Raw genomic sequence first — 19676 nt, 5'->3', positions numbered from 1 at the left:
GCTGAGTTCCTCCAGCATTTTGTGTTTGGCCAAAGACTTAAATGTTATTGATTTTCATGGGCCTGTGCTTAAGGTTTGCAAATGATTTCTACCCTTGTAGGACACAAAACCTTCAAGGGACAAATTGAAAGTGTACATGAAAGATTTGTCTTGTTCGAGATTCCAGCGTCTGCAGTTCCTTGTGCCTCTAATGAAGTCGTACAATGAATGAGTGACGTTTCGGATTGAGACCCTTCTTCAGGCTCAATTCAGACTTCAATCCAGCTGAGTTACTCCAGCATTTTGTGTCAATCTTCGGTGTAAATCCAGCATCTGCAGTTCCTTCCTACGCACATAACAAGGGCTGGCTATCATACACTGACCCCTCCCAGTTCATCCTTGTTTGGGAAACATCGCCTACATGATTATGGCTAATGTATTCATTATGTGAGATAGACACAAAATGCAGGAGTAACTCAGCGGGATAGGCAGCATCTCTGGTGAGAAGGAATGCCTGCTCATTATGTGACACTGCGCATTTTGCACCAATTCAAGAAAATTAAGCAACTAAAAAAAGAAGCAGTATTAAATGAGTGCTGACTGCGTCAGACCTGCAGAGGATGAAACAAGACAACACTCGGCTCAGGACGCGGGTGCAATGGTAAATGGGATGCTTTGCAACAACGTAATGTCATTGGGGAACTAAAGTTAAGTAAAAATGCATTAATATATGTAACTGTATAGGTAGAATAAATACTGAATGAACTAAGCCACAGTTAACCAGATAACCCTCCTCACTGCGAGAATATAGACACAAAATTAACTGAGGGCAAGGAAGGTGACACGGAGAGGCGGAGAAGGTATCGACCCATTCCTTCTCTCCGGCGATGCTGCAGCATTTTGTTGACTGCATCTTCGGTGCCAACCAGCATCTGCAGTTCCTTTAAGTACAACCAGTGCAACAATGAGCCCTCGGTGCGGCGGGGCCGGACCGGTTCGGCATAGCGAGGCGTCGCACAGGCGGTCGGCTCCGTTTGGCGGTGACACCGGGCGGAAGTGTGTTTGTGTGGGGGAAGGGTGACGGTGTGACGCGGGGCAGGCGGGATGGTGCAGACGCGGAGCGGCCGGCGGACCCAGACGGCCAAGGTAAGCGGCGGGAGGGGAGGAGAGGCCCGGCCTTGTCCCCGGGGCCTGGCGCTGCTTCCCCGGGCGGGGAGGGCTCGGCCTGGGCCCCGGAGAGCGCGGTGTGAGGCGAGGGGTGGGGCGGGCAGCCACGTGTGGCCCTGGCTGAGAGCGATGGATGCGAGAGAACTTTATTCATCCCAGGAGGAGGGAAACTGATGATCTGCCAACACAGTCATAAAACACACACACGAGGGGGATCCTATCACCAGATTGATCCCTGGGATGGCAGGACTTTCATATGAAGAGAGACTGGATAGACTCGGCTTGTACTCGCTGGAATTTAGAAGATTGAGGGGGGATCTTATAGAAACTTACAAAATTCTTAAGGGGTTGGACAGGCTAGATGCAGGAAGATTGTTCCCGATGTTGGGAAAGTCCAGAACCAGGGGTCACAGTTTAAGGATAAGGGGGAAGTCTTTTAGGACCGAGATGAGAAAGTTTTTTTTCACACAGAGAGTGGTGAATCTGTGGAATTCTCTGCCACAGAAGGTAGTTGAGGCCAGTTCATTGGCTATCAGCCATGATCATATTGAATGGTGGTGCTGGCTCGAAGGGCCGAATGGCCTACTCCTGCACCTATTTTCTATGTTTCTTATAGAGACATATAAAATTATAAAAGGACTGGACAAGCCTTGTAGATGCAGGAAAAATGTTCCCAATGAATGTTGGGCGAGTCCAGAACCAGGGGACACAGTCTAAGAATAAAGGGGAGGACATTTAAAACTGAGGTCAGAAAAATCTTTTTCACCCAGAGAGTTGCAGGAGGAGGCCATTCAGCCCTTCGAGCCAGCACCGCCATTCAATGTGATCATGCCTGATCATTCTCAATCAGTACCCCGTTCCTGCCTTCTCCCCATACCCCCTGACTCCGCTATCCTTAAGAGCTCTATCTAGCTCTCTCTTGAATGCATTCAGAGAATTGGCCTCCACTGCCTTGTGAGGCAGAGAATTCCACAGATTCACAACTCTCTGACTGAAAACGTTTTTCCTTATCTCAGTTCTAAATGGCCTACCCCTTATTCTTAAACTGTGGCCCCTGGTTCTGGAATCCCCCAACATTGGGAACATGTTTCCTGCCTCTAACGTGTCCAACCCCTTAATAATCTTATATGTTTCGATAAGAGTTGTGAATTTGTGGAATTCTCTGCCGCAGAGGGCAGTGGAGGCCAAATCACTGGATGGATTTATGAGGGAGTTAGATAGAGCTCTTGGGACTAGTGGAATCAAGGGATATGGGGAGGTTGGGCACAGGTTACTAATTGTGAATGATCAGCCATGATCACAATGAATGACGGTGCTGGCTCGAAGGGCCGAATGGCCTCCTCTTGCACCTATTTTCTATGTTTCTATTAAACATGAAATTAAAGTGACTAGTGGAAAGGATTGGGGATGTGCAAAGATTAGGGGGAGGGGAGTCAGTCTCACTCTACCCCATGACAGAAGGGGGAGGAGTTGTACAGTTTGATAGCCACAGGGAAGAAGGATCTCCTGTGGCGTTCTGTGCTGCATCTTGGTGGACCCAGTCTGTTGCTGAAGGTGCTCCTCAGATTGACCACTTACGTCATGGAGGGGGTGAGCTGTATTGTCCAGGATGCTCCGCAGTTTGAGGAGCATCCTCCCCTCCAAGACCACTTCCCATGAATCCAACTTCCCCCCCCAGGACTTTTGCAAGCCTTCCTGATGAGTTTGCTGATCCTATTGGCGTCCACAGCCTCCTAGTGCCAGAGGTGCTGTGGGTCCAGCACCAACCGTGTGCCCAGCACTTTAGTTTTGTTTATTTTCAATAGGTGGTATTGTAGATGGTGAAAATGGTTGAAAGAAATTGCAGCAGGATCTTGCTCGGTCGGGCAGGTGGGCTGAGGAATAGTTGATTGAATTTAACACAGAGAAATGAGAGGTGTTGCAGTTTGGGAAGTCCAACATGGGCAGAACCTACACAGCGAATGGTAGGGCTCTGGGGCGTGTTGTGGAGCAGAGGGATTTCGGAGTGCAGGTGCATAGTTCATTGAAAGTGGCATCACTTGGAGATAGGGTGGTCTAAAGGGGTTTGGCACATTGGCCTTCATCAGTTAGAGCAGGGGTGTCAAACTCATTTTCACCCCGGGCCACATCAGCATTATGGTTGCCCTCAAAGGGCCGGTTGTAACTGGCGCCCCTTTTCCCCCACTCTCTCCTCCCTCCCCCCCCCCCCACATTCTCTCCTCCCCCAACCCCACTCTCACTCTCCCCCGGCCCCACACTCTCCTCCACCCCTCCTCACCCACCCCCGCTTCCCCCACTCTCTCCTCCCCTCCCACCCCTACCCTCTCCTCCACCCACCCGCCCCACCTGCATTCTCACCGTCCCACTCTCCCCTTCCCCCCACTCTCCCCCTTCCCCCCACTCTCCCCCACTATCTTCCCCCCACCACCACCCCCCTTCCCCCCACACTTCCTCTCTCCTCCCTCACCCTCCTTTCACTCTCACTGTCCCCTTCCCCCTCACCCACCTTTTCCTCCCTCCCCCCACTCTCCTCTTCCCTGTCCCCCTTCCCCCCTCCTCCACTCTCTCAACCCCCACCACCACCCCCCCTCCCCTGCTGTCCCCTTCCCCCCACCCCTCCTCCTCCCCACCCGCACTCTGCCCTCCTCCCCAGTCCCACTCTCCCTCCCACTCGCACTCTCCCCCACCCCTCTTTCCCCACCATCCCCCTTTCCCCCACTCTCTCCTCCCCCACCCCCTCATTCTCTCCTCCCCCAGCCCCTCTCTCTCCCCCTTTCCACCACTCTCTCCTCCCCCAGCCCCCACTCTTTCTCCCACTCCCCCCTCCTACCCCCACCCTCCCCTCCACACACGCCCCACCATTCTCACTGCCCCTCCCCACCCCCACTGTCCCCCTTCCCCCCACCACCACACCCCCTCCCTCCTCCCCACCCCCTCCTCCCCCTTTCACTCTCACTGTCCCCTTCGCCCCACCCACCTTCTCCCCTTTCCTCCCCCCCACTCTTTCCTGACCCCCACTGTCCCCTTCCCGCACCCCCACTCTCTCTTCGCCCCACCACCATCCCCTTCCCCAGTCCCACTCTCCCTCCCACCCCCACCCTCTGCTCCTCCCACTCTCCCCCCTTCTCTGATCCCCACTGTTCCCCTTCCCCCCACACCCTCTTCCCACAACCGCCCCCCACCCATGCTGTCTCCCTCCCCAGTCCCACTCTCCTCCTACTCTCTCCTCACCTACTCTCACTCCCCCCTTTCCCCACCACCCCCTTTCCCCACCACCCCCTTTCCCCACCACCCCCTTTCCCCCACTCTCTCCTCCCCCCTCCTACCCCCACCCTTCCCTCCACCCACTCGGCCCCCACGTCCACTCCCCTCCGTGGAGCCGTTGGCGGCAAAAGACACTTACCGAGCGTGCAGTGAGGAGTAGGGAGCTCCGGACTACTCGAGGCGGGCGGCGGCGGTCTGGGAGAAGGGGAGAGGAGAGAAGCTAGGGGAGAGAGGCGCGGCGGTAGGCGCGCACAAGATGGCGGAGCGTGAGGAGGACGCCATCTTTGTGAAGTCACGACGGTGCCGTCGGTGGCAACAGCCCTCGTCGACGCCGCCATCGGTGGAAGCGGCCGCTGAAGGAGGAGAAGAAGAAGCTGCCCGCTGCGCTGCGGCCTGTGTGCGGTGACGGGGCGCTGGGCCCGGGCGGGAGGGGGGACTCGAGGACGCCGTGGCATGGGTTGAAGGGAAGGATGAGGACCATCAGTCCGACCATCTCCCTCCTGCTCGGGAGTGTCCCCCCGGGTGTGGGAGAGTGAGGGGAGAGGGTGATTGCGGGCGGGCGGCTCCGCTAACGGCGTCCATCTTGTTTGTGCGAGTGAGGAGAGGCCGTGCCCTCTGTGGTAAAGTCAGACACTTGGGGAAAAATGTGTTTAGAAATGAAAGTTTTAAACCTTAAAATGTCTGTAACTTAAAAGATATTCGACCAATGACAATTAAGCTCTCACGGGCCACATAAAATGACGTGGCGGGCCGGATTCGGCACGCGGGCCTTGAGTTTGACACATGTGAGTTAGAGCATTGAGTATAGAAGTTGTGAGATCATGTTGCAGTTATATAAGATGTAGGTCAGGCCTTTTTTAGTATTGTGTTCGGTTTTGCGCACCTTGTAATGGGAAAGATGTTGTCAAGCTGGAAAGGGTGCAGAGAAGATTTACGAGGATGTTGCCAGGACTCGTGGGCCTTAGCTATAGGGAGAGGTTGAACAGGGTAGGACTCTATATTCCTTGGAGTGCAGGAGGATGAGAGGTAATCTTATGGAGGTGTACAAAATTATGAGAGGAATAGATCGGGTAGACGCACAGAGTCTCTTGCCCAGAGTAGGGATATTGAGAACCAGATGACATAGGTTTAAGGTGAGGAGGAAAAGATTTAATTGGAACCTGAGGGGTAACTTTTTCACATCCTTTCTTCGATTATGAAATCAAAACTATGCACAGTAGTCTGGAAGCAGTTGCACCAAAGCCCTGTATATTTATATTATTTATATTAAATATCGTTATTCATGTACTCCAATCATATTGGAAGGAAGGCCAACATGCTGTTCACCTTTCTAATCAATTATTCACATATATGTTGGTTTTCAGAGACTTGTATCGAAAGACACAGAGCTTTAATTGAACATTCAAATTTCTCAGATCCTCCCATTTTAAAAAATACTGTTTTTGTTTTATGCACCAAACGAGATAACTTCATATTTGCGTACATTATATTGCATTTGGCATCTTCTTACCTATTCACTCAGCTTATAGATATCCCCTGTATCACGGTACATGTGAGAATAATGTACTAATATCCTTGAAGACCCTTTGCATCTTCTTCCCCATTCATCAGCCCATCTAGATTTTTATTGTTAGCAAATATGGGAATTTGGAATGGAGTGGAATACTTTATTGTCACATGTGACAAGGCACAGTGAAATTATTTGCTTGCATACCCAAGGTATACAAATATTCGCCATTTACGACGGCATTCACGAGTGTCCCCACTCCGGGTCCCCCATTGTTCTCCCCCTCCCTCACGACGGTCCTCCTGCACCAGGTTCCCATTTGTTCTTCCCTCCCCACCTCACGGTGGTTCACCCTCATCGACAACGGGTCGGCCCGCGGAGCCTCACTGCCACCGCAAGGCTCCATCGGCCCCACTGCCACATCCCAGGCTCTGTCGCTAAGGCCCCACCGCCACAGCTGAGGCCCCATTGCCAAGTCCCCACAGCCGAGGCTCCACCACCGCAGCTGAGGCCCCACTGCCGCCACTGAGGCTCCACTGGCCCCGGCAGGCTTCGCCGCCCAGCTTCTCCATGGCCTCCCGGGAGGCGTCTGTCGCCACGGTCTCCTGGGAGACCTGTGGGGAAGTGTCGGGCCTATCGGGCGGGTTCCAGTCCGTCCTCATCGCATCAAATTTGACATTTGATACCTTGAGCCAAATGGTTGATGTAGATTGTTAATAGCTGGGGCATAAACATCAATCCATGCTGTTGTCCGCTTGTCATACTGAGAATGATCTGGTTGTGCCCATTCTTTATTTTGTGCCTCAGTTCCCAGTCAGTATATTTCCCACCCTCACTTCTCCCATCCCCATCCAATGTTCTGCTCTAACCCAGTTGACAAACCTCTTGTTTTAGGGCTTTATCCAGATACACCAAAAGCACTGGTCCCTCCCCATTAATACTAGAAGTCATCTTCTTGAAGAACTCCAATAGATTAGTCAAATATCATTCTCCTTTCAGAAATCTTTGCTGATTTTGCTTAGTCATATTATTTATTTTCACAGTATTCTATTAATATATCCTTCATCATGGACTTTAGCTGACAATAGGCAAACAGTTCAGTAGTTTCTATTTTTCTTTCTCCCTTATTTGTTAACTGGGTAGGATATATTGCCAGACAAAAGCTTGATAATTACTGAGATCAGTGGTTTAATGTTCTGTTAGTTCTGAAGGGAGCAACCTATTATTAGTTTATACAGTTTCTAAACAAATAAAGATCATTATTTTTCCTGTCTCTCTCAAAGTAAAAGTAACAGTTTCAGTCTGAAAGAGCTCGCTGCAACAAATAAGCACAAAAAATGGCATTACTTGTGAGATGCAAAAATGTTAATGTTGACAATAAATTCAAGAAAAAGAGAAGTGAAAGTTGATATTTTGAAGCCTACCCAGAATCATTAATTTTCCATCTTGAGTGAAAAATCAAAAATGCATCCATGTTTTTTTTTTAAGGAGGAATCTAGAACAAAATCACCCGTCAGTCAAAGGAAGACTAGGAGTAGCAAGCCTGAAGCTAACGCTAAAAGCCCGACTGAATCTCAATCCAAGGATAAGGAGAGCGATAAAGAGAAGCGTGTTGTTCAGGCTGAATCGCATCCCAGTACAGTGCGGCCAGCAACACCCCCATTAAAGTGTTCAGAGAACGTTGTTATACAACTCTCCCAGGCGGAGCCCGAAAAGAAAAATTTAACTGAATTAGAAACGTATGCAATTTGTAGTGAAAATGATGAGAAACAAATTGTGCAGACTGAATCGCAGCCCAGCCCAGTCCAGTCAGAGGCACTCAGTGATCAATTGGAATTGGCCGACTCAAAGTGCTCTGACGTAGAAAATAATGCAAACATTGAAAAGGAAAAGTTGACTGAAGCTCAAAACGCAAGTTATTGCGATAATAAAGGAGGCGATTTAGAGCGCAAGACCCAAAGTGAGACTCTAACTGTTATCAATGTAGTGCTTATCAGTGATGAAAACAAAGATACTGCGAGTGATGGCAGTAGTGATGTGGTACTGGTGGAATCCAGCGAGAGTGTAATACCCGGAACCTCCACTACTCCACCTGTAACAGCGGCCAGTCCTGCAGAAAATGACCCCAACGTGTTTGTCATTGGCACACAACCTGGACTAGATCACGATAGAAAATTTTACTTGGACTCAAGTGAAGAAAGTGGAGCAGAATCTGGGGACGGAGACGAAGAATCGGACAAAGAGGAAGAAGCTGATTTTATTGATGAAGATGAAAATGAGAATGATGAAGATGACATTTTGAAAACCAAATCTAAACTGTAAGTATGGGAACGGTTTGAAAACATGCATTACACTTGCAAAGTAGCAAATTATATTGGCGGCAGTTAAATAGATTGCAGATTAGATTGTATTCAATCCTAGCTAATACCCCCACTTGCTATGCTCTTCCCCAGTGCTCATAAGGTCATGTGATAGGAGTAGAATCAGGCCATTCGGCCCAAGTCTACTCTGCCATTCAATCATATCTCCCTCCTAACCCCATTCTCCTGCCTTCTCCCCATAACCTCCAACACCTGTACTAATCACTGCTGACACAGTGATGAGTCCATCAGCAGAACACAAGCATCTGATCTCCATCTTATTTCTGACATCCCCATTGCAAAGTGTATTTGCGAAAGTCAGAGTGAAGAGGGAGTTGCTGGCTGCTTTCCACAGAATCACTGACTTTTGTTGGCGAGAGTGACCTTTGGCTAACAAAAACCACTAAATGAGTTAATGCAATGGACACTTGTCGTTACATGCTAATAAAACACAGCAGAAGATCTTGTTTTAAGATGCACAGACAATAGAGACCAGGAATATCATGGAGCTTATTGTTCTGACCTTGGCAGCCTGGAGGAGTTATTTGGCTAACAAGCAGGGCAATTCCAATCTAGGTAAATAACATTTGGTCACTTTAGACAACTACATGTGAAATGAGCCACACTGCCTTTAAAGCAAAGCTCTCCCATATCCAACCTACTAAACCCGTTGCACTACAGCACACAAAATCCTAACAAAATGTGTCCCGTTTACGCTAATGTTTCTTGTTAGTTGGTCTGTTTTGTTGGAATGACTTGGGACTGCTGTTTGAAATTTTGCATTGAAACAGGCCCTTCAGCCCACCAAGCCCGCATCGACCAGCGGTCACCCTGCACACTTACACTATCCTACACAATAGGAACTTTATAATTTTACTGAAGCTTATTAACCTGTATGTCTTTGGAGTGTGAGAGGAAGCAGGAGCACCCAAAGGAAACCCACGCGGTCGCAAATGGAACGTACAAACTCCATACAGACAGTACTTGTGGTCAGGATCGAACCTGGGTCTCTGGCGCTGAAAGACAGCAACTCTACCGCTGCCCTCCCCCTGTGTCATGTTATTAATATCCTTTACCGCACTTTGAAGGAGTATCATTAAAAATAATTTTCAATCTTTGCACTTGGGTATTGTAAGTAAAATTCAAACAATAAATATCCATTCAGCCGAAACCTAGAATAGATCTGTTCATCTAAGCAAAATAATATTTGGTTCGAACTAAAATAACGATCTGTTTAACTTCTGGCCAAATAAACTAGCTGACATCGACTACATAACCACAGCAGCCGTACTGCATTTGGCATTATTTATGTTCAGCAGTTAACATTACTGTTTCACAGTAAGCTTGCAAGTATTGATCAGGGATCACATTTCCCATTCTTGTTCACACCAGCAAGTGCCTAACACATTCAGTGCCGTTGGAAAGACTCATGATATTTATTCAATGCAAGCAGAACATTGCTGAGCAGGGACAAATTAAGGCTCACTGCTTTTCAGTTTACATGCAAACTAATAGAGGTTTACATGCAAACTAGCATAGCCTTCCAACATTAACACAAGTAATAATGCTTTAAAATCTGGTTCCCATTTTGAATGTTTAAAGTTCACATGAAAGTTGTGTTGGGGCACTTTGGCAATGTTTATTAATGGAACCTTGTTTATATGTTGCAGCATAAACTCCTCAAGCAGTATTGATACAGGGCTAAATCTCAAGGAACTAGGTGGCCTTTACAAACAGGGTGCCAATTCAAAAGCAGTAAAGAAAATTAAGGATCAAAATAAAGATGAGGTGAGTTGCATTTGCTACATTTTGACTTTTTGACCCCCATTCAAGTTCAGTGAAAAGCACTGCAGGTATTGGAAATCTGAAAAAACCAGGTGGATGGCACCTGTGGAAAGAGGAAATGTTCAGATTGATAATCTTGCAATACCAATGCTTTAATTTGAAGAGAGGAGGGAGGATGGAGAACAAAGAATGCCTGTGTAGAATTGAGGCCATAGAGACAGCGATATGAATGCAAACTGACAGAGGAAATGGAAATCTTTTTGTTGACAGCAGGTTAGGCGGCATTTTACAAAGATAGGAATTCAACAATTAATGATAACTAGTCTACCCAAGTTGTCACCTGATCCGATAAAGATTATCAATGTGTAACACTGGTTCAATTATTCAGCCTTCACAGATGCTGCCAGACCAACTGGCTTTTTCGAGAATTCTCTTTTATTTTAGATTTCCAGCCACTGCAATATTGTGTATTTTACAGTTCCGGCATGATGCGTTTTTTGTCTCTTCTGCCCTTGCCCATCTCCTCCATTATGATCATCTGCATTGAGCAAGCCTTCGCCAACCTTTCCTGGGTGCACCAACGCCAATGGAACACTTCTTTTGGTCTCCACCTTATCATAGATATTTCCTTTGTCTTTCCCCTTTCTCTGCAACTGAAAACATACTTGTTTTCTAACTTAGCTGGAATCATATGAAACGTTACCTGGGTTTCATATTTCTCAAATATTGCCTGACCTTTTGTGTATTTCCAGCACTCTTTTATTTTTCCGTCTTTCAGGTTTTCCTGCCAACCCTTGATTGGCGGTACATTATCTCTATGTTGGGCATGTGATTATTTACTTCTGCTGTGTCAAACCTTAAACAGGAGCCAACCTCTCGGAGAGAGTGTTCTAGATTCAACTGCACAAAAAACTTTTTCCTCAGAACCCCTCTCAACCCTATGGCTCTGCTTTTAGATACCTCTGCTGTGAGGAAATGTTTTGTATTATCTACTCTATTGTTCATATACCTCAATCAGGTCCCCCTCAAACTCCTCTTTTCTAAGGAAATCAAGCCTAGCCTATTCAGTCTCCCATCCCATCTTATCGAAACGTATAAGATTATTAAGGGGTTGGACACGTTAGAGGCAGGAAACATGTTCCCAATGTTGGGGGAGTCCAGAACCAAGGGCCACAGTTTAAGAATAAGGGGTAGGCCATTTAGAACGGAGATGAGGAAAAACTTTTTCAGTCAGAGAGTTGTGAATCTGTGGAATTCTCTGCCTCAGAAGGCAGTGGAGGCCAATTCTCTGAATGCATTCAAGGGGGAGCTAGATAGAGCTCTTAAGGATTGCAGAGTCAGGGGGTATGGGGAGAAGGCAGGAACGGGGTACTGATTGAGAATGATCAGCCATGATCACATTGAATGGCGGTGCTGGCTTGAGGGGCCGAATGACCTTCTCCTACACCTATTATCTATTGTCTAACTGAAATGCTCCATTCCAGGCAACGTGCTAGTGATACCTCTCTATACACTCTCCAGTGCAATCATGTCTTTCTTATAGTTGTGACATCTTGAACTGCACGCTGCCTCGTATCCAATGGTTTTGTTGTACCTGTGTAAAATTCCTTAACTCCAGCCTTCTGTCTGCTTCCTGTAGCTGAAATCCTAACCCATGTATTTGTTTTCCCTTGACTTGACTTGTTCACTTAAATCCTGGCAAGGTTCCCTTCATAGATCTGATGTCATCAGAACTCCATTGCCTCTCAACCCTTGTGCTTGATGACCCATGTTGTCTTCTGGTCAAAGCCTTGATTTCCTGTTATTAAATACCCCTCGTGCTCTTGCCTTTCTATCACTGTAATCTCATCCGACAACCTCTGGATCTTTCCAAGTTTAAACACTCCACTTGGCAGTCATACGTTCAACTGCTCCTTATAATTTCCTCCTCTGGGCTTCTTTCCTTTTCTGTCTTTCTGACACACTTTCTGAATCTTCTTCGGCTCTCCATTGACCAAACCTTTAGCATCCATTCTAAAAAAATGTAATGCGTTTTATTTGTTAAATGACTTGACGTGATTTGCTTTGTTAAAGATGCTAAATGATGCACCTTGTTGCAGTGTGGTATTTGTATAAGTAATGGCAGTTCCTACAAGAACATTTTTGTAATTTGTTCTTTCTGTTCTTTAGCTATTAAAAAATATCATCCTGACACCAGAATTTGAAAAACGGTATCGTGTTCCAGCCCTAAAAGTGTCTGAACGCCAAATGAAAAAGAAACGCAAAGTAAGTAGCGAGGCCAAAGATTCTGATTTCCATGTGGCTACTGCTTGTGATCTGTCGGGTCAGAGAAATGCATTGTATTTCAAAATCAGTTTAAATAACAATTAAAACACATTAGTTTGGTTGGATCATTGTGCTGTTTAATGGCATCCTATTGATTTTTTTGGACTGTTACATGTTTAGAGAGAGCGCGCAAAGACTGCGGGAGACAGCTGGTACAACATGAAAGCTCCTGATTTAACAGACGAGGTGAAGAATGATCTGCGGGTCTTAAAAATGAGGGTTGCCATTGACCCCAAACCGCTCCACCACCGCAGCTGAGGCCCCACTGCCGCCACTGAGGCTCCACCACCGCAGCTGAGGCCCCACTGCCGCCACTGAGGCTCCACTGGCCCCCGGCAGGCTTCGCCGCCCACCTTCTCCATGGCCTCCTGGGAGGCGTCTGTCGCCACGGTCTCCTGGGAGACCTGTGGGGAAGTGTCGGGCCTACCGGGCGGGTTCCAGTCCGTCCTCATCGCATCAAATTTGACATTTGATACCTTGAGCCAAATGGTTGATGTAGATTGTTAATAGCTGGGGCCTAAGCATCAATCCATGCTGTTGTCCGCTTGTCATACTGAGATTGATCTGGTTGTGCCCATTCTTTATTTTGTGCCTCAGTTCCCAGTCAGTATATTTCCCACCCTCACTTCTCCCATCCCCATCCAATGTTCTGCTCTAACCCAGTTGACAAACCTCTTGTTTTAGGGCTTTATCCAGATACACCAAAAGCACTGGTCCCTCCCCATTAGTACTAGAAGTCATCTTCTTGAAGAACTCCAATAGATTAGTCAAATATCATTCTCCTTTCAGAAATCTTTGCTGATTTTGCTCAGTCATATTATTTATTTTCACGGTATTCTATTAATATATCCTTCATCGTGGACTGTAGCTGACAATAGACAAACAGTTCAGTAGTTTCTATTTTTCTTTCTCCCTTATTTGTTAACTGGGTAGGATATATTGCCAGACAAAAGCTTGATAATTACTGAGATCAGTGGTTTAATGTTCTGTTAGTTCTGAAGGGAGCAACCTATTATTAGTTTATACCGTTTCTAAACAAATAAAGATCATTATTTTTCCTGTCTCTCTCAAAGTAAAAGTAACAGTTTCAGTCTGAAAGAGCTCGCTGTGCACCCTGCAACAAATAAGCACAAAAAATGGCATTACTTGTGAGATGCAAAAATGTTAATGTTGACAATAAATTCAAGAAAAAGAGAAGTGAAGGTTGATATTTTGAAGCCTACCCAGAATCATTCATTTTCCATCTTGAGTGAAAAATAAAAAATGCATCCATGTTTTTTTTTTTAAGGAGGAGGAATCTAGAACAAGATCACCCGTCAGTCAAAGGAAGACAAGGAGTAGCAAGCCTGAAGCTAACGCTAAAAGCCCGACTGAATCTCAATCCAAGGATAAGGAGAGCGATAAAGAGAAGCGTGTTGTTCAGGCTGAATCGCATCCCAGTACAGTGCAGCGAGCAACACCCCCATTAAAGTGTTCAGAGAACGTTGTTATACAACTCTCCCAGGCGGAGCCCGAAAAGAAAAATTTAACTGAATTAGAAACGTATGCAATTTGTAGTGAAAATGATGAGAAACAAATTGTGCAGACTGAATCGCAGCCCAGCCCAGTCCAGTCAGAGGCACTCAGTGATCAATTGGAATTGGCCGACTCAAAGTGCTCTGACGTAGAAAATAATGCAAACATTGAAAAGGAAAAGTTGACTGAAGCTCAAAACGCAAGTTATTGCTATAATAAAGAAAGCGATTTAGAGCGCAAGACCCAAAGTGAGACTCTAGCTGTTATCAATGTAGTGCTTATCAGTGATGAAAACAAAGATACTGCGAGTGATGGCAATAGTGATGTGGTACTGGTGGAATCCAGCGAGAGTGTAATACCCGGAACCACCACTACTCCACCTGTAACAGCGGCCAGTCCTGCAGAAAATGACCCCAACGTGTTTGTCATTGGCACACAACCTGGACGAGATCACGATAGAAAATTTTACTTGGACTCAAGTGAAGAAAGTGGAGCAGAATCTGGGGACGGAGACGAAGAATCGGACAAAGAGGAAGAAGTTGATTTTATTGATGAAGATGAAAATGAGAATGATGAAGATGACATTTTGAAAACCAAATCTAAACTGTAAGTATGGGTAAGGTTTGAAAACGTGCATTGCACTTGCAAAGTAGCAAATTATATTGGCAGTTGTTAAATAGATTGCAGAATAGATTGTATTCAATCCTAGCTAATACCCCCACTTGCTATGCTCTTCCCCAGTGCTCATAAGGTCATAAGTGATAGGAGTAGAATTAGGCCATTCGGCCCAAGTCTACTCCGCCATTCAATCATCTCTCCCTCCTAACCCCATTCTATCTCTCCCTCCTGACCCCATTCTCCTGCCTTCTCCCCATAACCTCCAACACATGTACTAATCACTGCTGACACAGTGATGAGTCCATCAGCAGAACACAAGCATCTGATCTCCATCTCATTTCTGACATCCCCATTGCAAAGTGTATTTGCGAAAGTCAGAGTGAAGAGGGAGTTGCTGGCTGCTTTCTACAGAATCACTGACTTTTGTTGGCGAGAGTGACCTTTGGCCAACAAAAACCACTAAATGAGTTAATGCAATGGACACTTGTCGTTACATGCTAATAAAACACAGCAGAAGATATTTTTTTAAGATGCACAGACAATAGAGACCAGGAATATCATGGAGCTTATTGTTCTGACCTTGGCAGCCTGGAGGAGTTATTTGGCTAACAAGCAGAGCAATTCCAATCTAGGTAAATAACATTTGGTCACTTTGGACAACTACATGTGAAATGAGCCACACTGCCTTTAAAGCAAAGCTCTCCCATATCCACACCTACTTAACCCATTGCACTACAGCACACAAAATCCTTACAAAATGTGTCCCGTTTATGCTAATGTTTCTTGTTAGTTGGTCTGTTTTGTTGGAATGACTTGGGACTGCTGCTTGAAATTTTGCATGGAAACAGGCCCTTCAGCCCACCAAGCCCGCACAGACCAGCGGTCACCCTGCACACTTACACTATCCTACACAATAGGAACTTTACAATTTTACTGAAGCCTATTAACCTGCATGTCTTTGGAGTGTGAGAGGAAGCAGGAGCACCCAAAGGAAACCCACGTGGTCGCAAATGGAACGTACAAACTCCATACAGACAGTACTTGTGGTCAGGATCGAACCTGGGTCTCTGGTGCTGAAAGACAGCAACTCTACCGCTGCCCTCCCCCTGTGTCATGTTATTAATATCCTTTACCGCACTTTGAAGGAGTATCATTAAAAATAATTTTCAATCTTTGCACTTGGGTATTGTAAGTAAAATTCAAACAATAAATATCCATTCAGCCGAAACCTAGAATAGATCTGTTCATCTAAGCAAAATAATATTTGGTTCGAACTAAAATAACGATCTGTTTAATTTCTGGCCAAATAAACTAGCTGACATCGACTACATAACCACAGCAGCCGTACTGCATTTGGCATTATTTATGTTCAGCAGTTAACATTACTGTTTCACAGTAAGCTTGCAAGTATTGATCAGGGATCACATTTCCCATTCTTGTTCACACCAGCAAGTGCCTAACACATTCAGTGCCGTTGGAAAGACTCATGATATTTATTCAATGCAAGCAGAACATTGCTGAGCAGGGACAAATTAAGGCTCACTGCTTTTCAGTTTACATGCAAACTAATAGAGGTTTACATGCAAACTAGCATAGCCTTCCAACATTAACACAAGTAATAATGCTTTAAAATCTGGTTCCCATTTTGAATGTTTAAAGTTCACATGAAAGTTGTGTTGGGGCACTTTGGCAATGTTTATTAATGGAACCTTGTTTATATGTTGCAGCATAAACTCCTCAAGCAGTATTGATACAGGGCTAAATCTCAAGGAACTAGGTGGCCTTTACATAACGTTTAATGCGGGCAAACAGGGTGCCAATTCAAAAGCAGTAAAGAAAATTAAGGATCAAAATAAAGATGAGGTGAGTTGCATTTGCTACATTTTGATTTTTTGACCCCCATTCAAGTTCAGTGAAAAGCACTGCAGGTATTGGAAATCTGAAATTAAACCAGGTGGATGGCACCTGTGGAAAGAGGAAATATTCAGATTGATAATCTTGCAATACCAATGCTTTAATTTGAAGAGAGGAGGGAGGATGAAGAGAACAAAGAATGCCTGTGTAGAGTTGAGGCCATAGAGACAGCGATATGAATGCAAACTGACAGAGGAAATGGAAATCTTTTTGTTGACAGCAGGTTAAGCGGCATTTTACAGAGATAGGAATTCAACAATTAATGATAACTAGTCTACCCAAGTTGTCACCTGATCCGATAAAGATTATCAATGTGTAACACTGGTTCAATTATTCAGCCTTCACAGATGCTGCCAGACCAACTGGCTTTTTCGAGAATTCTCTTTTATTTTAGATTTCCAGCCACTGCAATATTGTGTATTTTACAGTTCCGGCATGATGCGTTTTTTGTCTCTTCTGCCCTTGCCCATCTCCTCCATTATGATCATCTGCATTGAGCAAGCCTTCGCCAACCTTTCCTGGGTGCACCAGCGCCAATGGAACACTTCTTTTGGTCTCCACCTTATCATAGATATTTCCTTTGTCTTTCCCCTTTCTCTGCAACTGAAAACATACTTGTTTTCTAACTTAGCTGGAATCATATGAAACGTTACCTGGGTTTCATATTTCTCAAATATTGCCTGACCTTTTGTGTATTTCCAGCACTCTTTTATTTTTCCGTCTTTCAGGTTTTCCTGCCAACCCTTGATTGGCGGTACATTATCTCTATGTTGGGCATGTGATTATTTACTTCTGCTGTGTCAAACCTTAAACAGGAGCCAACCTCTCGGAGAGAGTGTTCTAGATTCAACTGCACAAAAAACTTTTTCCTCAGAACCCCTCTCAACCCTATGGCTCTGCTTTTAGATACCTCTGCTGTGAGGAAATGTTTTGTATTATCTACTCTATTGTTCATATACCTCAATCAGGTCCCCCTCAAACTCCTCTTTTCTAAGGAAATCAAGCCTAGCCTATTCAGTCTCCCATCCCATCTTATCGAAACGTATAAGATTATTAAGGGGTTGGACACGTTAGAGGCAGGAAACATGTTCCCAATGTTGGGGGAGTCCAGAACCAAGGGCCACAGTTTAAGAATAAGGGGTAGGCCATTTAGAACGGAGATGAGGAAAAACTTTTTCAGTCAGAGAGTTGTGAATCTGTGGAATTCTCTGCCTCAGAAGGCAGTGGAGGCCAATTCTCTGAATGCATTCAAGGGGGAGCTAGATAGAGCTCTTAAGGATTGCAGAGTCAGGGGGTATGGGGAGAAGGCAGGAATGGGGTACTGATTGAGAATGATCAGCCATGATCACATTGAATGGCGGTGCTGGCTTGAGGGGCCGAATGACCTTCTCCTACACCTATTATCTATTGTCTAACTGAAATGCTCCATTCCAGGCAACGTGCTAGTGATACCTCTCTATACACTCTCCAGTGCAATCATGTCTTTCTTATAGTTGTGACATCTTGAACTGCACGCTGCCTCGTATCCAATGGTTTTGTTGTACCTGTGTAAAATTCCTTAACTCCAGCCTTCTGTCTGCTTCCTGTAGCTGAAATCCTAACCCATGTATTTGTTTTCCCTTGACTTGACTTGTTCACTTAAATCCTGGCAAGGTTCCCTTCATAGATCTGATGTCATCAGAACTCCATTGCCTCTCAACCCTTGTGCTTGATGACCCATGTTGTCTTCTGGTCAAAGCCTTGATTTCCTGTTATTAAATACCCCTCGTGTTCTTGCCTTTCTATCACTGTAATCTCATCCGACAACCTCTGGATCTTTCCAAGTTTAAACACTCCACTTGGCAGTCATACGTTCAACTGCTCCTTATAATTTCCTCCTCTGGGCTTCTTTCCTTTTCTGTCTTTCTGACACACTTTCTGAATCTTCTTCGGCTCTCCATTGACCAAACCTTTAGCATCCATTCTAAAAAAATGTAATGCGTTTTATTTGTTAAATGACTTGACGTGATTTGCTTTGTTAAAGATGCTAAATGATGCACCTTGTTGCAGTGTGGTATTTGTATAAGTAATGGCAGTTCCTACAAGAACATTTTTGTAATTTGTTCTTTCTGTTCTTTAGCTATTAAAAAATATCATCCTGACACCAGAATTTGAAAAACGGTATCGTGTTCCAGCCCTAAAAGTGTCTGAACGCCAAATGAAAAAGAAACGCAAAGTAAGTAGCGAGGCCAAAGATTCTGATTTCCATGTGGCTACTGCTTGTGATCTGTCGGGTCAGAGAAATGCATTGTATTTCAAAATCAGTTTAAATAACAATTAAAACACATTAGTTTGGTTGGATCATTGTGCTGTTTAATGGCATCCTATTGATTTTTTTGGACTGTTACATGTTTAGAGAGAGCGCGCAAAGACTGCGGGAGACAGCTGGTACAACATGAAAGCTCCTGATTTAACAGACGAGGTGAAGAATGATCTGCGGGTCTTAAAAATGAGGGTTGCCATTGACCCCAAACCGCTCCACCACCGCAGCTGAGGCCCCACTGCCGCCACTGAGGCTCCACCACCGCAGCTGAGGCCCCACTGCCGCCACTGAGGCTCCACTGGCCCCCGGCAGGCTTCGCCGCCCACCTTCTCCATGGCCTCCTGGGAGGCGTCTGTCGCCACGGTCTCCTGGGAGACCTGTGGGGAAGTGTCGGGCCTACCGGGCGGGTTCCAGTCCGTCCTCATCGCATCAAATTTGACATTTGATACCTTGAGCCAAATGGTTGATGTAGATTGTTAATAGCTGGGGCCTAAGCATCAATCCATGCTGTTGTCCGCTTGTCATACTGAGATTGATCTGGTTGTGCCCATTCTTTATTTTGTGCCTCAGTTCCCAGTCAGTATATTTCCCACCCTCACTTCTCCCATCCCCATCCAATGTTCTGCTCTAACCCAGTTGACAAACCTCTTGTTTTAGGGCTTTATCCAGATACACCAAAAGCACTGGTCCCTCCCCATTAGTACTAGAAGTCATCTTCTTGAAGAACTCCAATAGATTAGTCAAATATCATTCTCCTTTCAGAAATCTTTGCTGATTTTGCTCAGTCATATTATTTATTTTCACGGTATTCTATTAATATATCCTTCATCGTGGACTGTAGCTGACAATAGACAAACAGTTCAGTAGTTTCTATTTTTCTTTCTCCCTTATTTGTTAACTGGGTAGGATATATTGCCAGACTTAAAGCTTGATAATTACT

At 45.6% G+C, this 19676-nt stretch overlaps 1 protein-coding gene across 2 annotated transcripts in view; it reads left to right on the top strand.

Moving 5' to 3' along the window:
* Nucleotides 1–442: 442 nt before the first annotated feature.
* dnttip2 (deoxynucleotidyltransferase, terminal, interacting protein 2) overlaps nucleotides 443–19676 on the top strand; it is a 35564-nt gene continuing 16330 nt past the window's right edge. The window contains exons 1-7 of one of the 2 annotated variants that reach the window (XM_078408260.1): nucleotides 443–640; nucleotides 7406–8235; nucleotides 9948–10065; nucleotides 12232–12327; nucleotides 13676–14508; nucleotides 16248–16383; nucleotides 18554–18649. In XM_078408260.1, the coding sequence (XP_078264386.1) occupies nucleotides 569–640; nucleotides 7406–8235; nucleotides 9948–10065; nucleotides 12232–12327; nucleotides 13676–14508; nucleotides 16248–16383; nucleotides 18554–18649 (2181 nt within the window). In that variant the 5' untranslated portion in view covers nucleotides 443–568. Of the gene's footprint in view, nucleotides 641–982; nucleotides 1126–7405; nucleotides 8236–9947; nucleotides 10066–12231; nucleotides 12328–13675; nucleotides 14509–16247; nucleotides 16384–18553; nucleotides 18650–19676 lie in introns of those variants that run through there. The other variant, XM_078408262.1, reaches the window with a different exon arrangement.

This window comes from Rhinoraja longicauda, chromosome 11 (assembly GCF_053455715.1).
Source record: "Rhinoraja longicauda isolate Sanriku21f chromosome 11, sRhiLon1.1, whole genome shotgun sequence".
Classification (NCBI taxonomy): domain Eukaryota; kingdom Metazoa; phylum Chordata; class Chondrichthyes; order Rajiformes; family Arhynchobatidae; genus Rhinoraja; species Rhinoraja longicauda.
This window is presented reverse-complemented; position numbering and strand designations above follow the sequence as displayed.